Genomic DNA, 24,528 nt, shown 5'->3' with positions numbered 1-24,528 from the left:
ACTACTTTTGCTTAATTAAAAGGCAAATGAAATATGGCAAATAGTCTAATTTAATATGGAAAGATGTACATACTTAAAATATTTTGTACTCGTACATGATTTTATGCAAATTAGATAGATAGGCACCTTTCGATTTCATCACAGTTGGTTAATAATTGGTGTTAGTTGTCCTAACACATTTACTTTTGTATAGTATTTGACACATACAACTATCCATGTCTTTTCAAATTTCTTTCCAAAAACAAAGGAGTAAAACAAGCTAGTACTCACAAATCATAAGTCATAAAAGAAGAAGAAAATCTTGCACTGTGAAAAAGTGTTGCTCTACTCCATAATAAAACGATTTGATTTATAAACATCTTATCCAAACATTAATTGTATGTCCCCTTATGTGGCAAAATACATTAGTACTTCAACTATCCAAAAATGATCACTACATTGACTCATGATTCCAACATTTAAAATTTAACTTCATCTGAAGTTGGAAGGGGCGAAGGTTAAGACTTTCAACATCGTGTTTAAAACATGAATATATAGTAAATCTATTATTGGATGGTTTCCATCAACGATAGAAATAAAGGTCCAACGAAATGAGTTTAATATAAAGTTATGAGACTGACAATCGCTAAAGGCCTAAAGCGTGATATACAATTGTATAATATCAAAAGGTATCTACTTATATAGATTGTAAAGAAATATTAAATACGATAACACTTCAAACTTGAGAAAAACAAACTTCTCTAATTCATCTATTATAGCTTATTTACAAGTTCTACAAACTTAATATTCCATAAGTAAATATGTTTGCACCATCATGTTTCTAAATATATTCATCTTATTCGCAGGTACAAAGCTTTCATTACTCTTCGAGATTGGGAGATTGCTATAACTCATTGTTACAGAGAGTCCAATCGTGCGGCGGATTGGCTCGCGAACTATGGGGTAATTGCGAATCAAGCATTAGTTCTCTTTGAAGAGGTCTCTCGGGATCTTAATGCCGTTTTATTGGAGGACTTGAGTGGAGTAGCTTGGGCGAGGATGGTTCCGAAATAAGTTAGCTTCGTAAGGTTGTAATAAGCCACTGTGTGGCAGTAGTTGTTTTCTTTACTGAACATGATCGATGTAAGGATTATAATTGATAATCGGAATAGTAGTTGAAAATCAAAAGAAAAGAGACAATCGAGAACCGAAAAGAAAAGGAGAAAAAAAAAGAAAAGAAAGGGAAAGAAGTGATCACATGAAGTTTGCACTTTTGCTGACCCAGATCAAGAGACGTAGTTATCAATCTTCACACCCTAAAACAACATAAAAACAAATGTCGTGCCTCACCCTAATCTAAAAACAAGAACCCTTTATTTTTCTGATTTTCTCCTTAATTATTTCCTTCACACCAAAGCATAAATAACGGTTGACATCTCTTTGAGGCATTTCGTCGAACATAAAGCATGCATCTTGATACAGGGGGATGAATATTGATATTCACAGGCTTGTTGATTTGATGAAGCCTTTCTTGACATGTCGTCGGTGTTGCTAGACTCCGACGCATCATTTTTCGATACTTCCAATTCTAACAAAGGTCAGATTTTTAGTACTTTGCCTATTTCTTTGTTGGGGTATTCTGGGTTCGTTTCAAACGATCAAATTGCTTCATCATTCAACATGAATCCATATGGGCAATCTGGGTTTGTGAACTCTAGTCAAATGAATGCGAAATTTGAGTTTAGTTCACCGTCAACTTCGAATTTGGGTTCTGAAAAGCCCCCATTTAGCTCAATTCCTAATCTTTCAAGGCCAAGATTGGTGAAGTCTAGGAAATCTCAGAATCCCAGGTCAATGGGCAGCTCAGAAACCCGGAAAATCGATCCGGGTTTTAATCCGTTTCGCCCCGTTTCGGATAATCTAGCAGGGGTTTCATCTAGGCTGGAGGGTAAGGATGATGATGAAGTATATATGAATAGTAATAGTAGTAAAAATTTGAATTTGAAGGTTACAAGTAAAGTTGAGAAAGTAGGGGATGCACTGATTGATGAAATTAGGAAATTGAGAATTGAAAATCAAAATATTGGTAGACAAAGTGGCAATAATGTGTATGAAAGTGGAAGTTCGAGCTCGATTGGTGTTCAGCATCCTAGCAATTTGGCATCTGAGCTTCCTGATAAGATACATAATTTGAACTTGGGAGGTTTAGGTACCGGGAGCTCCAGAGGTTCCGGTGTTGGTGGAAGTCATGGTGTTCATAATGTGAGTAGTTCAATTGGTACTTCATTGGCATCTGAACTTCCTAATGACTTGGAGAGGTTGAATCTCAAAGATACTGGTGAAATTGGTAGCCATAATTTTGGTTTTGGTGATTCTGATAGTAGTAAATTTGTGTTTGGGGGCAATAGGACAATGGAAGATTCTAATGACCCTAGCATAGCGAGCGCACTTCCTAACAGGATTAAGAACTTGAACATAGCTGATCCTGACAAAAATAGTGGTACTAAGAAAGAAATGAATAGCAACATGAACAATTCGACATTTGGCTCTGTGGATGCTAGTAGAACTGAATCTGGTGAAGAGGTGGATACGATGATTTTGGATGAGATGGTGAAGTTGAAAATTCTAGGTGATACAAAGGAATCTAGTGATCATGCCAATGCAACTGACAGTTCATTTCCAAGGACTGAACCACTTGGAAGCATAAGCAGGGAAGATAGTAAAATATTATATCCCACGGAGTTCCTAAACCCAATCAAGGAACAAAAAGAGCATTCAGTTGGTCCTCAAGTAGCTGAATACCACTCGAATAAAGGCTCTGGATTTCGTGATGCATCCGCATCATCAACATCATCTCTCTCATCTGCCGGCCTACACTTTCAGCCGGCAAGGCACGAATTTGAAGTGCCTTGTACTGATGGTACTGTGAAGAAGGAAGGTTTCGCTTTTGGTTACAACCAGGAAAGTTCAAGGATTCCCTATGTTGAATTTAGAACACCTGATTCGAAAGTGCAAACTGGATACAGCAACAAGGGACTAGTTAGAGATTCTAAATCCAAGGGGAGGAAGGCAAAAGTAAAGGAAACTAAATCAGTCCTGATGTCGTTTGGGAATAATTTTACATCACAGGAGAACAACTTCCAAAATGAACCTTCTGAGTCTTATTCACCAATGGATGTTTCTCCTTATCGCGAAACTAGGGATGATGAGCAATCAAGTAAAGAGCCTTCATTGACACCTGAGAACTGGGCATCACTTGAATCACAGGCACAGCTTTCTAATGATGCGACAGATGAGGATCTGATTAGAGCTATAGAAAACATGGACATTAATGAAAACAATGATATGAAGCAGGGTGAAGCAGAAGAGCAAGTTTCAGAGTGCACTGGCAATACATATACATGTGCAGCTATGGCAAGCTCTCCAGTGGATTGTGTATCTGCAGCTGAAAGTGAAAGTTTTATGTCTGCATCCGAAAATTTGGATGAAAATGGTGAAAATGAAGTTGAATCAAATAATGTGGAACAAAATTGTGATCAAACTCGATATTTCTCCACTGAAAGTTCTGCAAGCCGTGGAGAATCTTCTTTCACTTTTGCTGCTTCCTCTTCTGCCCAAGGTCAAGCATCAACTGCCATGCGGTTACATAAGAAGAAAATTCGTATGAAAGTTGGCCCAGATATCTATATTCCTGCTAGGAGTGCTGTATTATCTGATTCACAGTTTTCTCCCATTTCTAGAGTTTCTGTGCTTCCTTCACAGGTGGTGAAAAGTGATACTGTACCAACTGCTCCCTTAAAAGGAAGTAAAAAGATTACCTCTTCAACAAACATGTCAGTGGGAGGTAGTATTGTGGGAGGTAGTATTGTGGGGGATGCAAAGAAAACTATATCATCTCCAACAGCTCCAGCTCGTGCAGCACAAGAAGCTTGCGAGAAGTGGCGCCTGAGGTGCTTCTCATATTTGACTATTTTGATTGTTCGCAATATTTTGTTTTCTTTACCATTCTATTTTAGTTGTTGAATATTGCTAAATGCTAACATGGCAGGCACCTTTAGGGTGATTTATTCAGTTTCTAATTCGATTATCATTTAGTTTGAGTTATTGAAGATTGCTTAGTGCTAACTATGACGAAGATTTTCAGGGGAAACCAAGCTTATGCAAATGGAGATTTGGAGAAAGCAGAGGCTTACTATAGCCAGGGGCTGAGCTGCATTCCTCAACATGAGACATCTAGGGACTGCCTCCGGGCATTGGTCCTTTGCTACAGTAATCGAGCTGCAGCTTGTATGTCTCGTGGAAGAATGAGAGAAGCATTACGAGACTGTCTGGTTGCCGCTGACATAGATCCCAGCTTCTTCAGAGTTCAACTCAGAGCTGCAAAGTAATGCTCATAAAATATATGCCCTAATGTCTTTTCCCTGTAGTTTAAGCTTGTTTGTTATGTTAATTTTAGCTTTTTGTGGTAGGAAGTGTGACTTGTGTAAGGGATCTGTTACATTTAATTTTGGAATATAGTTGGTCCTTTATGCCTCTTTATCCGCCTCATCTGGTATCTTTTGTTGATCTAGCTGTTACCTTGCTCTTGGTGAAATTGGCAATGCATCACTACATTTCAAGAGACTGTTGCAATTGACTGATATCTGTGTGGAGCGGAAAATTATTCTAGAAGCTTCAGATGGCCTACAAAAGGCACAGGTACCCTAGTTAACTTGTCAGTGTTCTTTTAATTGGCCATATACCGCTATTTTTCACCTCCAAATAAAAACATAAAATAAAAATTCCCATGCCTCTGTTCCAAGCAGAATAATGACAAAGTTCTTATGTAAAAGGAAAATTCTATTTGTTACATATAGCTGAGCACAAAAGGGGGGATGTGGGTTGAAATTTATGCTTTCAATGTCAGCATTGTAGGCAGGATTTTCTTGATCATCAATAAATTGACCTTAGGCATTTTGATTAGAGGAATACTAGAGGGAGTTTAACTAATACTAAAAAGATGATATATCAATTTTTTAAGGTTGGACAATACTGTTGCTCTCCTTGAATTGTGATGTTTGCCTACCGCCTTGCCCCTGTCTGCCTCTGTGACTTTAGTTACTGGGATAGAAGTAGCTCCTAAGGGAATATTGTGCATATAAAAACACATAAGCTTTTCACTTTTTCTAGGGTTGGGATCTTGGGGATGTGGAGGGTGAATATTTATACTTGCTTTTGTATTGCCGAAATAAGTATTTGTTGGTGTTGTATTCCTTTGTAGTTTGTATTTATGCTAATGATACTGTGTCTCTGTGATCACTTGCTAGGATATATGTGGAGGATTTGTTTTTTGCTTGGCCTTATTTTCTAGCATACGGGGAAGTATGGGACACTAATTTTTTATTTTATTTCCTTCTTTGTGTATAAAATGTTCTAGCGTTTATTTGTAGATGGTTTATGGTCTTGGATTGATCCATAATTTTGCTGTTTAAACTCATTAAAGTTATGTTTTCAAGTTGATCACCTAGACTTTTAGACCATATGCTTCTAGTCACAAGGGCATTAGATTTCCCAAAATCCATTCTAAAAAGTAAAAACATGTTGACGTGTACTTGGAAGAGTGTTTACTGTGTCATGATTATTGATTAAGTATGCACTGAAGCATAGGGGTGTAAAAAATGCAAATTTTTTAAACCTATGATAAGATGGACTCAAAATGTGTTGACTTGCAGAAAGCATCTGAATTCATGGATCATGCTGCTCGACTTTTGTTACAAAAGACGCTTGCTGATGCGGAAACTGCTTTAAGAGTGATTTCTGAGGCTCTAATTATTAGTCCATACTCAGAGAAGTTGCTTGAAAGTAAAGCAGAAGCACTATTTATGGTTTGTAGCTTTGTCAATGCTCTTTTCTTTTTTCCTTCTAGTCAATGGTTATCTTGACAGCTTTATATAAGAGACTTTTTCATGTGCAGTTGCGAAGATATGAAGAGGTGGTACAGCTGTGCGGGCAGACTTTGGAAACTGCTGAAAAGAATTCTCCTTTATTGGGTGCTGATGGACAGTCACCATGTTTGGAGGCTTCTGAGCTCTTGGAGAGTTATTCTTTCCGGATTTGGCGATATTGTTACATATTCAAATCGAACTTTTATCTAGGAAAGCTGGAAGAAGCTGTTGATTTTCTGGAGAAGAAAGAGTGTTGGAGGTCTATGGTGGCCAAGTAATGCATCCTCTATTGTAATTTATTTTAACATCTTTGTGTTAAGCATTACTTTCTTAAATTATGACTCTTAATGCTAATAAAATATTATAGGTTTGGAAATGAGACTATTGAATCATTTATACCTCAACTTTCCACCGCACATGAGCTGATAAATCATAAGGTACGTCATTGCCTTTATTTTTTCTTCCCCCCCCCCTCCCCCTGCTTTTTCTGTAGTGGCTTATACTTACTGTTGCTCTTCATGTTCAATTTAAAATATCCTCAGGATCTTTGTTGTCAACCGCAGAACAGTTAATCGTCTATTTGTAGTCTACTTTGTCAAACACTCCTGTACCCTTGTCTAGCTGTTTTCAGACTGAAATAGGTTGTTCTACATTAGTTTCGGAGTCGAATAGCAAGGATCTCTACTATTTAGAGTTTCCATCCTACTTGAGCTGATTCAGCTTCAAAAAATCCTGGAAGAATTCTTGGGTCCCCATGGCTCCATGCTTTGGAAATGTTACTACTCTGCATACTGTTTTTTACGTCTTGAAAGAATGCACAAAAGTTGGAAAGAGTTTTCTATTCATTCTGAAATGCCTAGGGAAGAGTGTTTTAGTAACTTTTATATAGGGACACTGTCCCCTGTTAAGGTAGCATATCATTCTGTTACAATAACAACTAGCAAGCTTTGATGTCAGCAGATAGGAGTTGGTTTTTGTATGTTGGCTTCTATAGTCTTCAAGTCAAACTTGTACTTCCTTTTTGGGTTCCATTTGCATTTGTCAGCAATTTATGACTTTGACAGTTATGAGTTTGATCTTCCTATGTTATTTGACTCCTCTCCCCTTTCTGTTGTGTTCTTGCTTGTCTCTTGTTTGTTTATTGTTGGAAACAAGCTGGCTTTCTATGGCTGTGTTATGAGCATAGCGGCATGAATCATACTCCCTATTTAAACCGTTCTTTTGGCTATTCTTGTAGCTTTTGGTGTCAAATATCTTGGCATCTCATAGTCTTGCTCCTTCATGTCTGTTTTTAAGACATTTATCAGTGTTAGAGTGAGACATGGTGAGATACAGGGATGGAGGGAGTTCTATGTTTCACATGCATGGTAACAGTCCATTTGTAATCCAGGGAAAAGAACTTTGATTATATCCTGTCATCTATGTTTAAGTATGCTGGTGGAGTTCAAATTGCTGCCGTAAACTATCCTGCATTTTTCATGTGTCTGTGGTGTAAGGCGTTTGCTCCTGTTTGCAGTCCGCAGGAAATGGAGCCTTTCAGGCAGGAAAGCATAAAGAAGCTGTTGAACATTATACTGCTGCTTTGTCATTTAACGTTGAGTCCCGACCTTTCAGTGCAGTATGTTTTGCCAATCGTGCTGCAGCCTACCAAGCATTGGGGCAGGTCACTGATGCAATTGCAGACTGCAGTTTGGCAATAGCTTTGGATGAACATTACTTGAAGGTTCGGACCAATTATATCCGCATTACTAAATCTGTTTTTATATTACATTTTTTTTTATGTGATTTGTTATACTTGAACCCTGTTAAACTGCAACTTCAACTTAGCTGGTTCCTAACGAAGAAACACTAAAGTTTATAACTCTACCTAGCCTTTTGGAGGAACACATTTTGAGTTGGTAACATTGGTTATGGCCTTATGGGAACTTTCAGATTGACATCAAAAGTTATAAAAATTTCAGATCAGTGCATTTTTTTTTAATGCATGGACAATCAGCTCCCAATAACACTTACTGGCTTCAGGGTTTTATATTGTTTTAACATTACGTAAATTAACATCATTTTCAAGTTTATGAAAGTTTACGTAAACTAACAAGCATGACAATTTATTTCTTATATATTAATGAAAGTTTACGGTACATTTTTCGAAGTTGGACCTAATGGTGCAACTATTAGTGAATAGGGGAAGTAATATTTTTAGAAATGGTTTTGTAATTAATATGTAGAAAAGGTAGAGGTGTAGGTTGATGCTCTGGAATTCATTCAGAAAATTTCCCTATTAGATGGCTCATCATGGCTTTTACTGTCATAGTATGCATTTTGTTATCGGAAAGGTATGATTGAGTGTCTGTGGAAGGAGTTACCTACATTTTGACTCTTATCCCTGTCTACTTATTTAAGCTAACCGTTGAAAGTGATCCAGATAGTTAGTACTATGTACTCTGGTCATTCACTGTATCTAATTAGGGTGCTATCTTAATTATGTTGCAGGCAATATCCAGAAGAGCCACCTTGTTTGAGATGATTAGAGACTATGAACAGGCAGCAAAAGATCTTGAGAGACTTGTGTCTCTTCTTACCAAGCAGGCAGAGGAGAAGTCCACTTCTTCAGGAGCATATGTGCCGTTGGGCTCTGTTGCTGATCTAAGACAAGCTCGACAACGGCTCTATCAGATGGAGGAACAGGCTAAGAGAGGGATACCTTTAAATTTTTACCTCATCTTGTAAGTGTTATAAATCTCTCAGTTTGATTTTCTGATTCTGGAAAATTGGAATTTGGTACTTAATAACATAAGTCTTGGTCTTTATCCTGATGGCAGGGGAGTAGAGCCATCTGTTACAGCAATAGATCTGAAGAAAGCTTATCGTAAAGCTGCTCTGAGGCATCATCCTGATAAGGTTTGAGCCTTCACATTGCTGTTTCACTTGCCATTTTTTTTAATGCTTGCAAAAGTTGCAATTGACATGACTTTTGCTAATACAGGCTGGTCAATCATTGGCAAGAGCTGAAAGTGGAGATGATGGTCTCTGGAAGGAAATAGCGGAGGGCGTCTACAAGGATGCTGATAAGCTATTCAAGATGATTGGTGAGGCATATGCTGTTCTTTCAGACCCTGATAAGGTGATGTGTAAAACCTATTTCTATAATGCTCTTTTTATTCATATATTAGGCCTTGTTTGGTTCACCTTATTTTTACTGATCTGGTCTGGTCTGATCTGATCTGATCTAGTTTGGTCTGATCTGATCTGATTGTTTGATTTGACCAAACTTTGACCTTAAGTGTACGATAATCTATAAAGAAAAAATATATCAAGTGGGATCTTGTTAGATTCATAATAATGTGTAGTTTATTAATATGTAATTTTCACAATTTTTTTTCATCACGAAATTAAGAATATTTAGCGATAAAAAACCGCACATAAAACGATGTTATGATCTGAACTTATTTTTTCTGATCTGATCTGATCTGAACTTATTTTTTCTGAAATAAGTAAAAATAAGTTGAACTAAACAAGGCCTTATTTTACCATATATAAGATGTCATGAATACTACATCATTTGTTGAATGTCTAGGTGGTAGTCTTGGGAGCCTGAATTTTGACAATTTAAATTTTATGGTATTTAGGTGAGCAAGTCTCTGCAAAATTAATGAAACAGTATACACCAAGGGGTAAACATAACAGATAATATGATGAAAATAGGAAATGAAGCAATTTGGAAACACATTGTTTTCACACAATTATATAAAGAACTTGAAAACCAAAAACTATAGTAGATACTCCCTCCGTTTCACACTGTTCTTCTCACTTGAAATCTTTTTGTGGGGCAAAATTGGTCAAAGTGGAAAGAACGATATGAAACGGAGGAAGTACTTATTATGTTGCTTGGAATTGTAAACGTTTTTAAATTAATGATGTTTGTTATTAACAGAAAAATGTAAATTGATTGGGTGATAAAGTTGTTTGGTTGAGACAATGGAGTATAATAGTTTAAAAGAAAAGATCATCTTGTCACTAAATTCTGTGTGTTTCTTTTTATTTTTTATTTTTTGAGGGGGCAGAGGGTGCTTGGTGGGACTTTAAAGAAATGTCCTCTCCTGAGTTTTTTCAGGTTATTGAGTTTCTGTTTTTCAAAATGAATATTGAGGGTTATTGAAATAGATTTGATGAAATAACTATTCTACATGACTAATCTGATATTTGTCATAATGTTTAATTTGCTGTGGCAGCCACCAGACTATTGTTACTGGATTTTCGCAACTCTTAAATCCAATCCCCTCGCATCTAATCTTTACTATTGAAAAAGAATCGCACTGAAAAAGAATCATTCTAAATAAATCAAGTTTTCTTATGAAGCTGAACAGATTAAGAATTTTTCTTTGAATTGCACGGCCAAGAGATTTTCCATTTCTGAAAACAGATGAGAAGTCACCTTGGTTAATTTGTGTTTTTTGTTTTAGTAACTTTTGCATAAAGTTTATAGTTGAGATACTGCTGGATAACTGTGTTGAATATCAAATGTATAGGAGTTGCTTGACTTGCTCCTTCACTTTGCAACCTATCATAACATACATGATACACTACGTCACTACACTGGGGAGTTGAGAGATGACATTTGAGCTTATTAGAATTGATCGAAGATCTTTCCTAAATAACTCATTTTGTTTACTAAAACTATTGGTATTCATTTGCAGCGTTTTCAATATGACATTGACGAGGAGACAAGGAATGGCCGGAGGAAAAGTAGTAGCAATGCTTCAAGAATGTACACTGAAACTTCTTTTAACACTGCAGAAAGAGGTAATAGTGGAGGACAATGGCGAGATATGTGGAGATCTTCTGCCAACCCTTATTCTCGGGGGTTTGAACCTACAAGATCTGGTAGATTTTATTAACAGAAAGACAGCCAGCTGAATCACACTTTGAACTATATTGAAGGAAATGACTAGATAAATCACACTATGAATCACAGTTATTACTATATTTAATGCTCTGAAGCTATGACAGAGACTTCCTCAACTAAACCCTGTAAAGCACAATTGTGCAGCACTGTTGTGATTATCTAACGACACACAAGCAAAATGAGATTAAGGCGGACTTTCCATCAGAAGTTCGGCAACTAACCCTAAGCCAAAGGTGTTTTGGTTCTCAAGTACATAGACGACGGAAAAAAATCTTTTCTAGATTATTTTTTACTTTTAGAAATTATTAATATTCTTTATCTTTTTCCATTTTCTTTTGGCTTGGAGGGTGTGAAGGGGATATTTGTATGTGAGAAAGAAATTTGTTTTTAAAGTTGAAGATATGTAAATACAGGCAACTTGTATAGCACAAAAACTTGCTTTGATTGAAATTAAATTATTTTAGTGTTTGTGTTTGCATATGTTTCTGAAACCGGTCCTCTCGCTGCAGCTGAAACTGAACTGAAAAGACATTCGACATCTAGTGTTACTCTTACCATTCAGGGAAAGCATAAGGCAGCAAGATTGATATCAATAAATGCAAGTCTCAGTACAAATCTGAAGATTTGAAAGGCAAAATGTCTGCAACTGTGTATTTAAACCTTATTTCAGAAACTGTCTGAAAGCATATACCAGCAAACACAACCCTTTTTACATAATTTGTAAATACTCTGTGACTAATTGGAAACTCAGAGCAGAAATTCATTCTATATGCACACAATTTGAAAAATTATAAACAAATAGATAACTAGCAGGTTCCGAAAATGTGTCTAACTGACTTTACCCTAGTTAAAATGTATAATCCAACTTATACTAAACAAGCAATGTAGCTGGATTCATCATTTTGCCATTATCAAAAGAAATACTACAATGCTAATCATCAAACCACAAATTTCAAGACACTACACTTCTTATGAGTAGAACTTGTAGGTTTTCGCGTCTAATATGATCTGTCTAAGCCCTCCGATAGGTGCTAACACCATCAGCATAACTCCAAGAACAATGCAAGCCTGAAATGTGTGAGCAGGAAACATTTTAGGCCAATATTATGAGACTAAATTCAATATATAACAAGTAAAAAGACTCATTTTAGCCCAAAGTTTCGGGCTGAAATTTTTGTCCTCAGAAAAAATTGTTAATAGAAATGAAAGACATACCCAATTACAGCACCATGAAAGGCCAAACTTCCTGGGTTTGTGAATAGCAAGCCACATGATGCAAGGAAGCTGCAAATAGACGGAAATTAGAACATTTGAGATGTGCAATACAATTAGAACTCGAGATAAAATGTTGATAAATTTAAGGTACTTCATATGTAAAATGGACTTACAAAGTAAGTAGTTGGAGCGAAGGCAAATCCTCCAAAGAATCCAAGAAGTCCTCCAAAGAAGGGGAATGTAATCGCGACAAACATTGTAAATGCTGTGGAAGTAGAAATAATATCAATGGTTAATCAAATTTCGATCAGTAGATTAACTCCCACCATCCGGAATCAATAGTTACGTTTATAGTGTAATTGTAAAGAGATATATCAAACACTAAAGTGTATAGAATAAGAACATTGATACTTACCCACGTAACAGTTGCGACTAATAAACCTGAGGTACCAAGTAGGCTTGAAATGCAACTTCTTCACTAGCACAGTCTCTATCATGTCAAAAACCGGCATGGCATATATCTAGATTGAGATACAAAACAATAAAAGCTCGTGATTAGAATGAATCTTGGAAATTCATATGAAAACCAAAATGGTAATCATATAGTAGTATTTTCAAGTTCATTTCCTAGGATATATTGTGCGCACCCATGAATTATTTGGGTGCGCAGCTGGTACATATGATATACGCTTGTACAAATTTTCAAAAAGGATACGCACCTGATAACTTCCAATAACGTGGACGACCACAAACAGGTTGGCCATACCAATAAGCCAACCCGGTTTCTCAAGGGAAAGGAGGATGTTATCTTTAACATTGCTTCCAAAAACCCAATAGCCAATTAGGGCAACAGGGAAATAGCATATGGCAACAACGATGTAGGCAACGATAACACCCTTCCACATGGGTCCCTTGGAAGGCTTCTCTGGGGTGGAAGGGATGGTTGCTTGAATTTCGAGCACAACGTTGTGTCCTGCATATGCAAAAGCCACATCTCCTAGCGCGTTGAAGAAGCCAAACATCTTCCCTACATCACTATGGTGCTTAGCCCCGTAAGTAACGCCTGGCTGTACACCTTTCCCTAGTGATGCTGACCATGCAATTGTAGAATAGCTGCAACATCACATGGAAAAAAAATTCCTACTAGTTAAAAATTAAGGCCTTGGAATATATTTAATGTAACTCTTACAAGATGTCTTGCTCGTTCAAGTGTGCACCTAAGGGACATAACAGCAGCTGCCAATGAAACACCGGCGATGGAGTTGAAGTTAGGAAGGTGAGACAGGACGAAGTGAACAGAGGAGAAGATCATGATAAAGTAGGTAGTTTTCATAGGTGCACAATTGGTCTTGGTAGAACATACAATATCATGGAACTTCTGAAGGGATTTACCCCCGGTAACCATGTAAACAATGTTAACACCAACTTCAACAATAAGTTGTTGAGGCACCACAATCCATAAGCCTAGCTTCTCCCCAAAGGCATATTGTCCTAGCTCATGGTACCGGTCAAATCGCTTCCCTGGTACCATCTCATGCATCTCCACCATTTGCCATAGGGTGTACAATGTTATGACCCATGATAGTACTAGAATTACCACTCCTGGTCCCCTGTAACACACCAAAAATATATCAACTATCGATATAAAAAATGCACCCTTTCGTTGTCCATAGTGTAGAAAAGGTAACATCAATATTGGAATAGGCGATGTTTAGGCAATTTAACATACTTTTCTTCGTAAGACATTTACATAATCTGTTACTTCGTAACTGTTAATCAACTCGACCATTTTAATTGCTAAAATTGAAAAATAAGGCGCGTGCCCTAGCAACAAGCTAATTATATCTTGACTACAAATGAATATGTTGCAATTTTGTGAAAGCTTACCATCCTAGATTAGACATGGCATATGGAAGACTAAGGACTCCGGCACCAACCATGGCAGTGACATTGTGGAAGGCAGAGTACCACCATTTCGCATTCCTTGCAGATGTGATGGGAAGCCAATCATCGATTTCCTTTTGTTTTGCTAACTTTGCTTCAATATCCTGATAAAACGTACACCAAAATTATAAATACGAAGTATGTTAAGAATTTACGTAAAACAACGTAACAAAATGATATCGTACATCCTAAATAATGCAAGGAAAATTTCCTTGGTCATTCAAATTCAACAGTTCACAAACTTTACTATGAACCTATTTTACAAAATCTTAAAATCGAACATACTTCATAACGTTATTATCTTATCGATATTATTACTCAAAGTTCGCAAATTTAGAAAAATGAGTCCTTTTCATCATCATCGAATTGAAGATATCACAATTATGTTAGAATTGTCATGTGAAACAAATCTGGTAAATTAAAGGTAGTCACAAAGCATACGTCAAAAAAGGTACTATAATTGAGCTAAAATCAACAAAAGAAACATACTATATGAATTAAGTCCTATATTTATACAATTATATACTCGTGAATTTGATCATTAAAATATCTTTATAACTTTATTTATCTAAACGGTGGGTTCGCGGGGCTAATTAATAGCACTAGCATTTAAAATTGGTAAAAATTCATTGATATAAATAAACATATACGAAGTAAAAGGTTTGAATTCAACTTTTTTTCCACCAAATTTTAAAAGAAAATTTATAAATTGACAGCATAAATACAGCTTAGCATAAATTGAAGAGTCAAAGTCTTTATTTTAAGTCCATAACACATGGAGTGCAAAATTAGAAATTTGACAAAATTATAGAAAAATAATTTAAGTGACAACTTGCTCACATGAAAGGGCATGTCTACTATTAATTGTGTGATACATCACTTTAAATTAAGCAGCACCCCCACTAAGACAATTTGCAATAGACATAATTAAGAATTACCATTTTACCCTCGCTCTTTCAGTAGACTGACTCCCACCATCTAGAATCAATAGTTATGTTTATAGTGTAATTGTAAAGAGAGATATAACTTAGAATTCCCATTTTACCCTCGCTCTTTCAAAAATCATTGGAAAACTTTTACTAGATTAAATAAGAATTTTACCACTATTGAAATTTAAGAGATATCTAGCAAATTTGTTAAAACATTTCAAATAACCTAAATCCGTAAAGACTAATTACCTCAATCTGTCTAAATCATTTACGAGAAATTGATAGATGATTTGAATTGAAATTAAATTTAAGTGACATTTTGCTTGTTTATAGCAGCTCGATTTGTAGTTTTGACTTTTGAAGTAAATTGAAGGTTGACCATAAAAAAAAAAGTCGTTAGCAAACTAAAAACTTGGTTATCCCTCGAAAATGATAACTAGGGGAAGTTGTCATCATAAGACTCATAACTGTATAAGGGATGGGGATAAAAATGAGAGAGAAAAGACATTTTTAACCAAGGAAAGATAAGTAATTGTAATTAAATTAAAAATACAAGTAGTTTTCATAGTAATCCTAATCTGATTTCCAACTTATACCAAACAAAGAAAAATAACATTTTTATTCTTATCCCACAACTACTAATTCCCTATACTTATTCCACATTTTTATCGTGAATGCTTAATTTTTATCGTTAAAGATTATCATCAATGTGAAATGAAAACATGATAACCCAAAACAACAACCCAAATGATTCACATAATCTACTATTCTAAAGATAGGAAAAAGAGATATTTACATTAATACGCCCATACGAAGTGCTGGGGACAGAAGGAGCCATATTTGTACAATTTGTCAATTGTAGAATCACCCACTTAATAAATTGACCAAAAAGGTTGGAGATTTTTTTTTTTTTTTTTTTTTTTTTTTTGGTTGGAGTTAATAATTCACACCAAACCAAAAAAACACCCCAAAAAAAGTAGGAAACTGCCAGATTATGAACTTTTGATTTGGTAGACTTCCTAATGGGATAAGCTGCTATCATTACATCACTTTTTATGATAAAAGTCAAGTCCACGCCCTTAAACTTCACATTACATTCCTACCATGAACTACTCCTACATACAATAACTTTTGAATTTTCTCACTCCCTTTTTATATATATATACATATATATAATTGTTCAATTTAACTATTAATTTATTATGTCATTTTTCTTAATTCAAATGATTTGAAAGCCGAGTTATAAGTTTTAAGGACAAAAGTTCAACTATGTCAGTCATTATCATATTAATAAATATTCTAAACAAGCAAGATTTTCCTAAAGAACTAGCTATGGACTATGGTTGAATATAAATGGCCATCACGTCACGCCATGTATACCCTTTTCTTGCGTATATAAACTAATATTTTACATTTAAAAGTCCATATATAAAAGCATATAATAGATAGAGAACGGCAGGAATAATGGGTACGGATGCAAGGTAAAGGTAAAGGTAAAGTTCTTTTTACATGATCACATCACCAACATAATACTCGGTATAATTGTAGAATTTCTGGCTGATTTCAAACAATGCTATTAAAAGTGTAAATTTAATCTTGATACAAATGTGATAAATGAGTCAAATCAGGCTTCACGTTGTTTGGGTTCGATTTAAGTAGGGTTTGGGTTTCTCTCAATGTATTTTGGGTAGGGTTCTCAGGTTACTAGTTTTGTGCCTGAACGATGCTCGGATTGTTGATAAAATTTTAGGATAAACTTTTTGCCTTGAATATTTATTAATGCGGTCATGTAATCCCTATTTAGACATACGTTTATAGAATAGTGTACCTTTTGTAATTTTGTTTGTAAATAAATATTTATGTTATTATTAACTTGAAATTATTGTTATTGAACTTAAATTATTTTTACTGAACTGAAAGTATTTTTACCAAATCAAAATTATTTTTACTGGTTAATTAAAACTTATATTTGTTGATTCTCTATTATTTATTTTATGATGAAAATAAAACCGAGTTATATGATATTTATTAAATGTTACGATTAATTATATTGAAATATTAGAAGTATATTGATAATAAAACTCTATACAACATTTTTATCTTAAAAAATCTATCCAAAAATCGCTTACTTTGCATCATATGTGTCACAATAATACCTATTTGTCGCCTACGTGGCGCAACACTTGACGAAAAATTGAAATGCCAAGTGTCGCTGTCTCGTGGCCTGGCTGCGAGACCGGCTTTATTTATTAGTGATATATATATATGATATGATAGGATGTGAACTAAAGTATCAGGAATAAATATACTATTTAGATGTACTTGAACAAAGAGTTTGACCAGGTTCATGGTTAAACATATTTACTTTAAGTATTATATGTACATTAATATCTTCAAAACTGGTGTTTCAAAAAAAAATAAAAAAAATAAAAAAATAAATAATGAAGAAATCTTCAAAAACTTCCCTAAAAAGAACAATTAATTAAATCAATACCATCATCCTATCCTGTAAATTATGCTTGGATAAATTAAATTCAAATTTCATTAGAAGACAAATAATGTATGTCACATTGTCACATGGTGAGAAGTTGTGATCCGGAATTCTTGATCATATAATTTAAGGGTTTAAAATACCACCTAAGATGCTCTTGGAGATCAAATTACAAGGGGTTGGAAAGAAAAAAATAATTAAAAATAAATCAAGGTTTATCAAAGATTGTGCAAAATACAATTATAATTCAACTATTTTGTCAATACCTATATCAATTTTTTAATCATAAAAAACAAAATATTCAAATAAACATGACAAGGTACCATTAAACAAATAAGAATTAGGTTAATTCGTTACTCCATTTGTCTCTAAATATTATTAGTTCACATTTAAAATTTTGTCACACGCTTTAACTTATATGAAATCAAGAAAAAAACAACAGATCGAAAAAATTCTTAAAGCTAGATATAATGATCATATATGAATACATTCAAATTAAAACAATAAACTAAGTATATTATATGAACCATATAAATTGCAATAAAAGAAATCATAAACAATTAAAGAGAAAAGAAATCATACTGCGAATTTTGAAGGAGGTCGAGTATCCATTTGGCTAGGAAATTAACAGAAGGAGATTAAAATTCTGGGAATTGAATCTCCTACTGAAATTGTGCGCAAAATAAAAGTAATGCGTTACACACCTTTTTTTTTTTTTTTTTTTTTGAAGGGATAATGCGTTACACACTTTGCATATAAATATATGAGTTGTAAACTTGTAATCACCAAATCTCCTCTTTTGGTAAAGTTTTAATCTCTCTCTTACTGTCAATGAGTTGTGGAAATTTACTGCTTTACATAGCAATAAAACGAGTGAATTGAATCTAGAATCATGATTTATTTATTTATTTATTTATTTATATTTTATGATGCATGTATATGGATTTTATTAAAAGGATAAGAGGGTGTAACAAGAATTTGAGTTTTTGACGTATCAATTTTGTAAAAATAATTAAAAATATTTCAAAATAGAAGTATTAATTTTTTTTTTCCTCAAAAAAAAAATTAAAATAAAAAAAGAAGTATTAATTTTTTTTGGTGGGAAATAGTAGCTTTTACGGAGCAAAAAATAGAAGTATTGGTTAAGGAGCTAAACATGAGTATTCGTATTTTTTTTCAAAAACTTTTGGTTGCACTCAATGTATTAAAAATTGTATTGTAAATTAATTTTATTTTTATAATTATATAACTTTTAACCTTATTTGGGATAATTGGATAAATATAATCTAATACTCCGTATTATTATTATTATTATTATTATTATTATTATTATTAATTGAAAAGTAATCTTTTAGGTATACCTTTTATAATGAATAATATGATTACTGTAATGATGTAAGAGTGTCTTTTATCGTGTCAGTTTTTTTATAAATAAAATACCTTAATATGATAAAATAGGGTAACTTTTAAATTATATCAAGGTAACTAATAACAATTTAAAGATAAAATTTATGTCTTTACCTTTGATGTATAATATTTAGTTAATATGGCTAATAGACCAGCCTTAGCTTACACATAAAACTATGCATTTTTGAACCAACTAAGATTCATAAGTACGTGATACTTCATAAAGAGTACTATTTATTGTGATGGTTGCACCTACATAAATGACATTACGGGGTATATCGTATATTGTTTTTCTTTGGAACACAGCTAGAATAATTCAGTGCAATTTTAATAATTCACTAATTTTTATATTGGCAAATTTGATAAAAGTATTATCACTTTGCAATTTGCATCATAATTACACAGGAAAAGATTGTTTCTATTGCTTAATCTTTGTTAATAACATGACTTTGCGTAAAATATTGCTTGATATTTGTTAAATAACATTTTTCCTTTTTTCTTTTATTGTTTTTTTTACCACTATTCAACACTTAAGAGTTGACAGATCGAGTTTATCTAGCCTCTTATTTTGGTGGGCGAAAAACTTGTGGCACCTGTTTCCTTTTGTTATTAAAATTACATAAACACCAGATTATTTAAATATTTACTTCACTCTAATTTCAGTTTTAACTATAAAGACAAGTGTAAGGCTTTAATAATCTCATACATTTGACATGAAAACTTCAAACCTATTATTTCTACATACCTTCTAACTTATATAACTTATTCTCCCTTGCTCCCTAAAATGCTCAACTTCCTATCCCGTGATTTTTTGTATGGGTAAATGTCAACAAAATAATTTGAATAATTTATTTATTAAAAGGTGATATTCGAAACATAGGATTAATAAATACTATTATAAACGGCCTAATATGTCATCATCCACAAAGGAAAGGGTATGCATACATACACAAAAAGACAAGTTAGACGATCCTTTTATAAGGGTGATTGGAATTTTTATTTAATTTGCATGCGTCATAGTATAACAATCACTTATGTTAGTTATGTACCACAATATTATGCAATTCAAGTGATCAACACAAAATTATCAAACAATCAAATTTGTATTCTGTTAACTTGTGAGCACATCCGTACAAACTAGTCCTAAAAATATATGTAAACACATGATTACATGAATTATTAAAAAAATTAAAGGCTGTCCAATACAGAACTTAGCAAAAAAATGTCACATGGTGAGAAGTTGTTATTCTCATATTTTAAGGGTCAACTGTCAACTAACGGCTTAACTTAAGGATTTAAAATAATACTAATATATTATCTTGGGAGATTAACTTACATGAATTATAGTGATTAACTTATACAGCACAAGAATTAATTCTAATTAATCGATTATAAATTACTATACTGTTTAAGAGGAATATTGTAAATTATTAATATTGTTATGTTCATGTACATCTCATATACAATATATATAGTACATTGTTAATTTGACGTTTATTCCTTCTTTAATACTATGGTCGAATAGATGAATAGTGAAACCAAAAACTCAATTTCCATTCTCATAGTCTCATAGATACAAGGAAGCTGTCATGCATGCACTTCGTTCATATATAAATTTAATAGTAGTATATATAATATTGAATTCTAAATTTTCAAAATTAAATACGAGATAGCTGTCATATACTTCGTTCATATTTAAATTTTCTAAATAACATCAATAAAATTGAACATAAAACATGTTCATGATGAACTCACTAGGAAGAATTCTCAGCCTAATTTAAGAGCAATCGAAGATATAAACACAAAATTTAAATCATATTACTCCCTTTGTTTTGTGTACGCGTGTCGCACGGATTTTTTTTAATTTTTTCAAGTACTTTCTTGAATTATATGGTGTCACATTCTTGGTGACGTACCTAATTGATGCCATTTAATAGCTTAACTAATCCAAGCAACCAATCCTTGGCTAAAAATTACTCCGTATACCATTGCAATTGAATGTCCATTGTAAACAACGGAACAATCAAGTTCATACATCATATTACAAATTACATTTATATAATAGATGTACAAATACCAAATAAAACAGAGTACAAAAGATTTAATCCAATAATAAAAACATGATCAAACATAAAGCAGAGAAAACTTACTGCGCTATTCTGAGGAGAAGCTTGAGTTACTTGAGTAACCATATCAACACCTTGATTAATATACAAATTGCCCAAAACCCGAGTTTAAAACTTGGAATCAAAGATTAACAAACTCAATCTCAAGATAATTGATCTTCTTTTGATACCTTATACTTCTAATTAGCAATATACAATATAAAGTATATACTATATAGTTTTAATTAATGTATAAATGTGATAAAATGGTACCTTAATTATATGGGCAAAGAATGGTGTGTGTGAAAGATCAATGCAAGTTGAAGTAAACGGAGAGAGAAAGAAGATTGACGTATCAACCCTTTGACTATTTGACTTCGATCTCTTGGCTTGCTCTACCTACGAAAATTCTACGAACTTCCCAGCTCTTTTTTTTCTGTCTATTTCGTTATTATAACTTTATTATATGAATTCCACACTCTTGTTAAGATGTCAATTATCGATTTATGTGTCTACTATACACCCGCGTTTAATGTTATACTCTATGTATTTTTATATTTTTGTGAGAAGATTTGTTTTACTCTAAAAGTTTAAGCAGATGATTAGAGTTTTAAGGTGTTTTGTACCTATCATGGCTCTTCACATGATAACCTTTTTAAGCTTATGCCCAACGCTAAATATTCCACTATTGGTAGACCCTAAAAAATATCTATATTGTTAGGTTATTGAATTGTTTGAAATGACTTTCTGAATATCAAGAAATATTTAAAAATTATTCTTTCATTATATAGTACTAAAAGTTATATATGTGGCAGTGTTTTGGATCCTACATAGGCTATATCCTATATGTGAGTCGTGTTTGGATTGTGACATACGAGTATTTGTTATGCGCTACGGAGTTTTTGTTTTGAAGTCAGTTAAGATTAAGTACGATTCAAAATTTGTTGCTTGTTGGCTTATTATGAAAATTAATTACTCTGTAGTATTATTTGTACACTCATCTTATTTTTCAATCCATGTCACACTTTAATATTACCTTATTATTACCACAATAGGACATGAACCTACTTTTGAACTAGTCTATAGTCCTATACTAATTGCAACATTTACTAGTCTTAGGGTGACTTTATCGCAAGTCTGAAGCGGAGTCTCAAGAACAGTCTCATGCAAGACTTTGGCAATAATGTCATAAAAGACTATCATGAGTCTTGCATGCGATTTGACAGATGAAAACCCATCTTAAGACTATGCATGTGGGGGCAATAAGCTGACAAACTTTGCATGGCCCAATAATATATTGCCAACTCATCACAAGTTGTTGAATAATTATAAAAGAAATAAATTTATAAATAAATTAATGTTAGTATTTAGGAGGGTAAGTGAGTCTAGATTGAGTCTTGGGATAATGTGTGAAAATGGAAAGAATCTTGTATAAGTCTGAATAATAAAAAAGTAAATAAAAGTTAGTGAAAAGCTAATATAACATAGTGTAGAGTCTGAGTCTGAGGATAAACTCACCCTTAGTTCATTATTTAAAATTCTTAAACTTAAGATTCCCATACTAGACTTGTGTAGTAGACCCTAGACCAGTTTGGTTTAGGCTCAAACCTGATACGGCCAATTGTGTTGAGATCAACCCTGTTTGAGTTTGGCCCAATAGTTGAACCGACCCAAGCCTCGCTTTTAGCGTATATTTTTCTACAATATCTAAATTTTTTAGATTCACATTTTCTTCTATTGGGTCAATAATGGAGGAAATCCGGCAGCTTATTAGATAACTCCCATGAATCAACGCCAACGAGGCAACAACCATTTCCAACTGTTATTCTATCCTACGTACTAATGTACCTAGAACATGATGTGCATTATGACTGCGAAAAATGATATTAGTCTGTATTAGAACATGATGTACATTTGACTAATATATACAATATATTTAACACTTTAGTTAACATATTCCTTGATAAGTGATGATAGTTCCCATCAAAAATAAATAAATTGTTAAAAGACCATGTCAATCAAAAGTTTAAGCTGATGGTTGAGGCCCAAGAATATGTTTTATACTCTATCACGCCCCTTCACACGAGAGCCCATCTGGCTAGAAGCGCTTAATATTCCACTTGAAGGTGGGGGCTGGATGAGATTCGAACCCGTGACCTTTGTGTCATGTTGGCTCCGATACCATATTAGAGGACCATCTCAACCAAAAGCTTAAGCTGATGGTTGAGGCCCAAGAATATGTTTTATACTCTATCATAAATAGATAAGTGATGATAATTAAGAATTTCTCCACGTCAAAAAATATATTATATTTTTGGTGTTTAAAGAGCCATAAGAGCAGGGGTGAGAATCAATCTCAGGATCTTCTGAAATCAGGAGGGAAGCTCTAATCACTTGAGCTATCTTTCACTCTCTCAAAAAATACATTATCCTTGAAGCATCAGACGTATTACACCAATTTGATGAGTCATGTGAAGAATGGGACTCCGTTGAAACCAGGGAGGGCAATTGGGACACTCTTGTTTGCCATGTTTCATTTGGATAAGAAATCGGGAGATGAAACTGAACGTGATTTTGGGCTTTTTAGTCCTCATCAGCAGCCCATGACGTATGGCCCATTAAACTTTAAATGATAATACTCGCCTCTCTATAGCTTATGGGCTGGACAAACCTCGTTGTGGGCCTGCTATTGACTAAGTCAAATTTCTTATTTTCTTGTCTATCACTTATACGGTTATACTTTGTAATACTAACTCCTTTTCGTGTCGATGTTAAAATTTTACAACTACTTTTTAATGTTTGTCAATGCAATGTAAAACTCGGAATATTAATATATCATATGAGTATTGTGTTTTAGTAAAAATTAAAAATAAGTTTATTATTCGAAAATACATATTAAGACAAACCTAATAAGATTCACTTCCTAACGTATAATCACATAAACGTGAGCTAAATAGAAATTTACAATGCTTTCTCTACTATTATTATTATTTACTTGTATCGAGTGTGCCTACTGCCTAGTGCTTGTGCACAAATGTTAATAATTTAGAGAGCTAAACATAGATTGTAAAATAAATAAAAAAAAATAAAAAAAAAAGGAGCTAAACATAGAGTAACTCTTAAATATGTGTAAATAAATGACTTTGAAAAAAAGAGTACAAATTTATTTTACAAAGATGACAAGGTTGTTGCACATTAATAAAGTTCTTTTATTTAGACAAAGAGTTATAAAATTAATTTATACTAAGACCAAGAGGACGGATATATTCATATAGTATTATTATGTACATGTGGAAGGATTGCATTATTATAATTTTGTCTCACAAAAAGATAAGAACAGATCAAAATGCTCTAAGACCTAACAACCAGGAAATCGGGACTCGGTTAATAAGTCATACGTAGACAATGTTAAATCAACAAGTCAAGAGGAAAACAAAAACTTGTGGAAATTCTAATATGGACTAGTTAGTTACGTAATAAATAGGTTAGACTTTCAAATTTGGAGTGTTCAAGGTTTACATAGCTACGGTAAGCCACGTACGAGGCACTAACCATGTCGTCACATATTCATAGTTTCATACTCAACTGGCACATAATATCTTAGCTATACTCGTTTTAAATTAATCATACA

General features: G+C 33.6%; 2 protein-coding genes across 5 annotated transcripts; one reads left to right on the top strand and one right to left on the bottom strand.

Annotated features, from left to right (window-relative positions):
- Positions 1 to 1,004: 1,004 nt before the first annotated feature.
- On the top strand, positions 1,005 to 11,261 carry LOC110736260. The gene is made up of 11 exons (XM_021916431.1): positions 1,005 to 3,929; positions 4,124 to 4,363; positions 4,551 to 4,677; positions 5,691 to 5,843; positions 5,933 to 6,177; positions 6,271 to 6,340; positions 7,420 to 7,626; positions 8,394 to 8,626; positions 8,723 to 8,801; positions 8,887 to 9,024; positions 10,598 to 11,261. The coding sequence occupies exons 1-11, from the start codon at positions 1,516 to 1,518 to the stop codon at positions 10,796 to 10,798; spliced, it is 4,107 nt and encodes a 1,368-aa protein (XP_021772123.1). The 5' UTR covers positions 1,005 to 1,515; the 3' UTR covers positions 10,799 to 11,261.
- A 168-nt stretch (positions 11,262 to 11,429) lies between these two features.
- On the bottom strand, positions 11,430 to 21,400 carry LOC110736261 (lysine histidine transporter 2-like). Of its 4 annotated transcripts, none has more exons than XM_021916434.1 (9): positions 21,171 to 21,400; positions 20,943 to 21,032; positions 13,909 to 14,069; positions 13,239 to 13,631; positions 12,741 to 13,134; positions 12,437 to 12,542; positions 12,195 to 12,286; positions 12,022 to 12,090; positions 11,430 to 11,874 (listed from the first exon to the last, which is right to left on the bottom strand). In XM_021916434.1, exons 2-9 carry the CDS (start codon positions 20,982 to 20,984, stop codon positions 11,776 to 11,778), a joined length of 1,356 nt encoding a protein of 451 aa, XP_021772126.1. In that variant the 5' UTR covers positions 20,985 to 21,032; positions 21,171 to 21,400; the 3' UTR covers positions 11,430 to 11,775. The 4 variants fall into 4 exon arrangements, with proteins under 4 accessions (XP_021772126.1, XP_021772127.1, XP_021772128.1 ...); XM_021916435.1 differs by having other exon boundaries at positions 20,943 to 20,992; XM_021916436.1 differs by lacking the exons at positions 20,943 to 21,032; positions 21,171 to 21,400 and adding an exon at positions 17,968 to 18,429.
- Positions 21,401 to 24,528: the final 3,128 nt, after the last annotated feature.

This window comes from Chenopodium quinoa, unplaced genomic scaffold (genome assembly GCF_001683475.1).
Source record: "Chenopodium quinoa cultivar QQ74 unplaced genomic scaffold, ASM168347v1, whole genome shotgun sequence".
Lineage (NCBI taxonomy): Eukaryota > Viridiplantae > Streptophyta > Magnoliopsida > Caryophyllales > Amaranthaceae > Chenopodium > Chenopodium quinoa.
The sequence above is the reverse complement of the archived record's forward strand: the minus strand, read 5'-3'. Positions and strand labels throughout refer to the sequence as shown.

What these genes read in the sequence shown, in the direction of transcription:
- LOC110736260 (XM_021916431.1), top strand. Translation starts at nt 1,516, where the DNA reads ATGTCGTCGGTGTTGCTAGACTCCGACGCATCATTTTTCGATACTTCC. An exon ending in GTTCAACTCAGAGCTGCAAA is followed by an intron (nt 4,364 to 4,550) that starts GTAATGCTCATA and finishes TTGTTGATCTAG; the next exon opens with CTGTTACCTTGCTCTTGGTG. An exon ending in TTCTTTCAGACCCTGATAAG is followed by an intron (nt 9,025 to 10,597) that starts GTGATGTGTAAA and finishes ATTCATTTGCAG; the next exon opens with CGTTTTCAATATGACATTGA.
- LOC110736261 (XM_021916433.1), bottom strand. Translation starts at nt 15,936, where the DNA reads ATGATAGCAGCTTATCCCATTAGGAAGTCTACCAAATCAAAAGTTCAT. An exon ending in ACGTTATTGGAAGTTATCAG is followed by an intron (nt 12,543 to 12,740) that starts GTGCGTATCCTT and finishes ATCTCAATCTAG; the next exon opens with ATATATGCCATGCCGGTTTT. An exon ending in TAGTCGCAACTGTTACGTGG is followed by an intron (nt 12,287 to 12,436) that starts GTAAGTATCAAT and finishes CTACTTCCACAG; the next exon opens with CATTTACAATGTTTGTCGCG.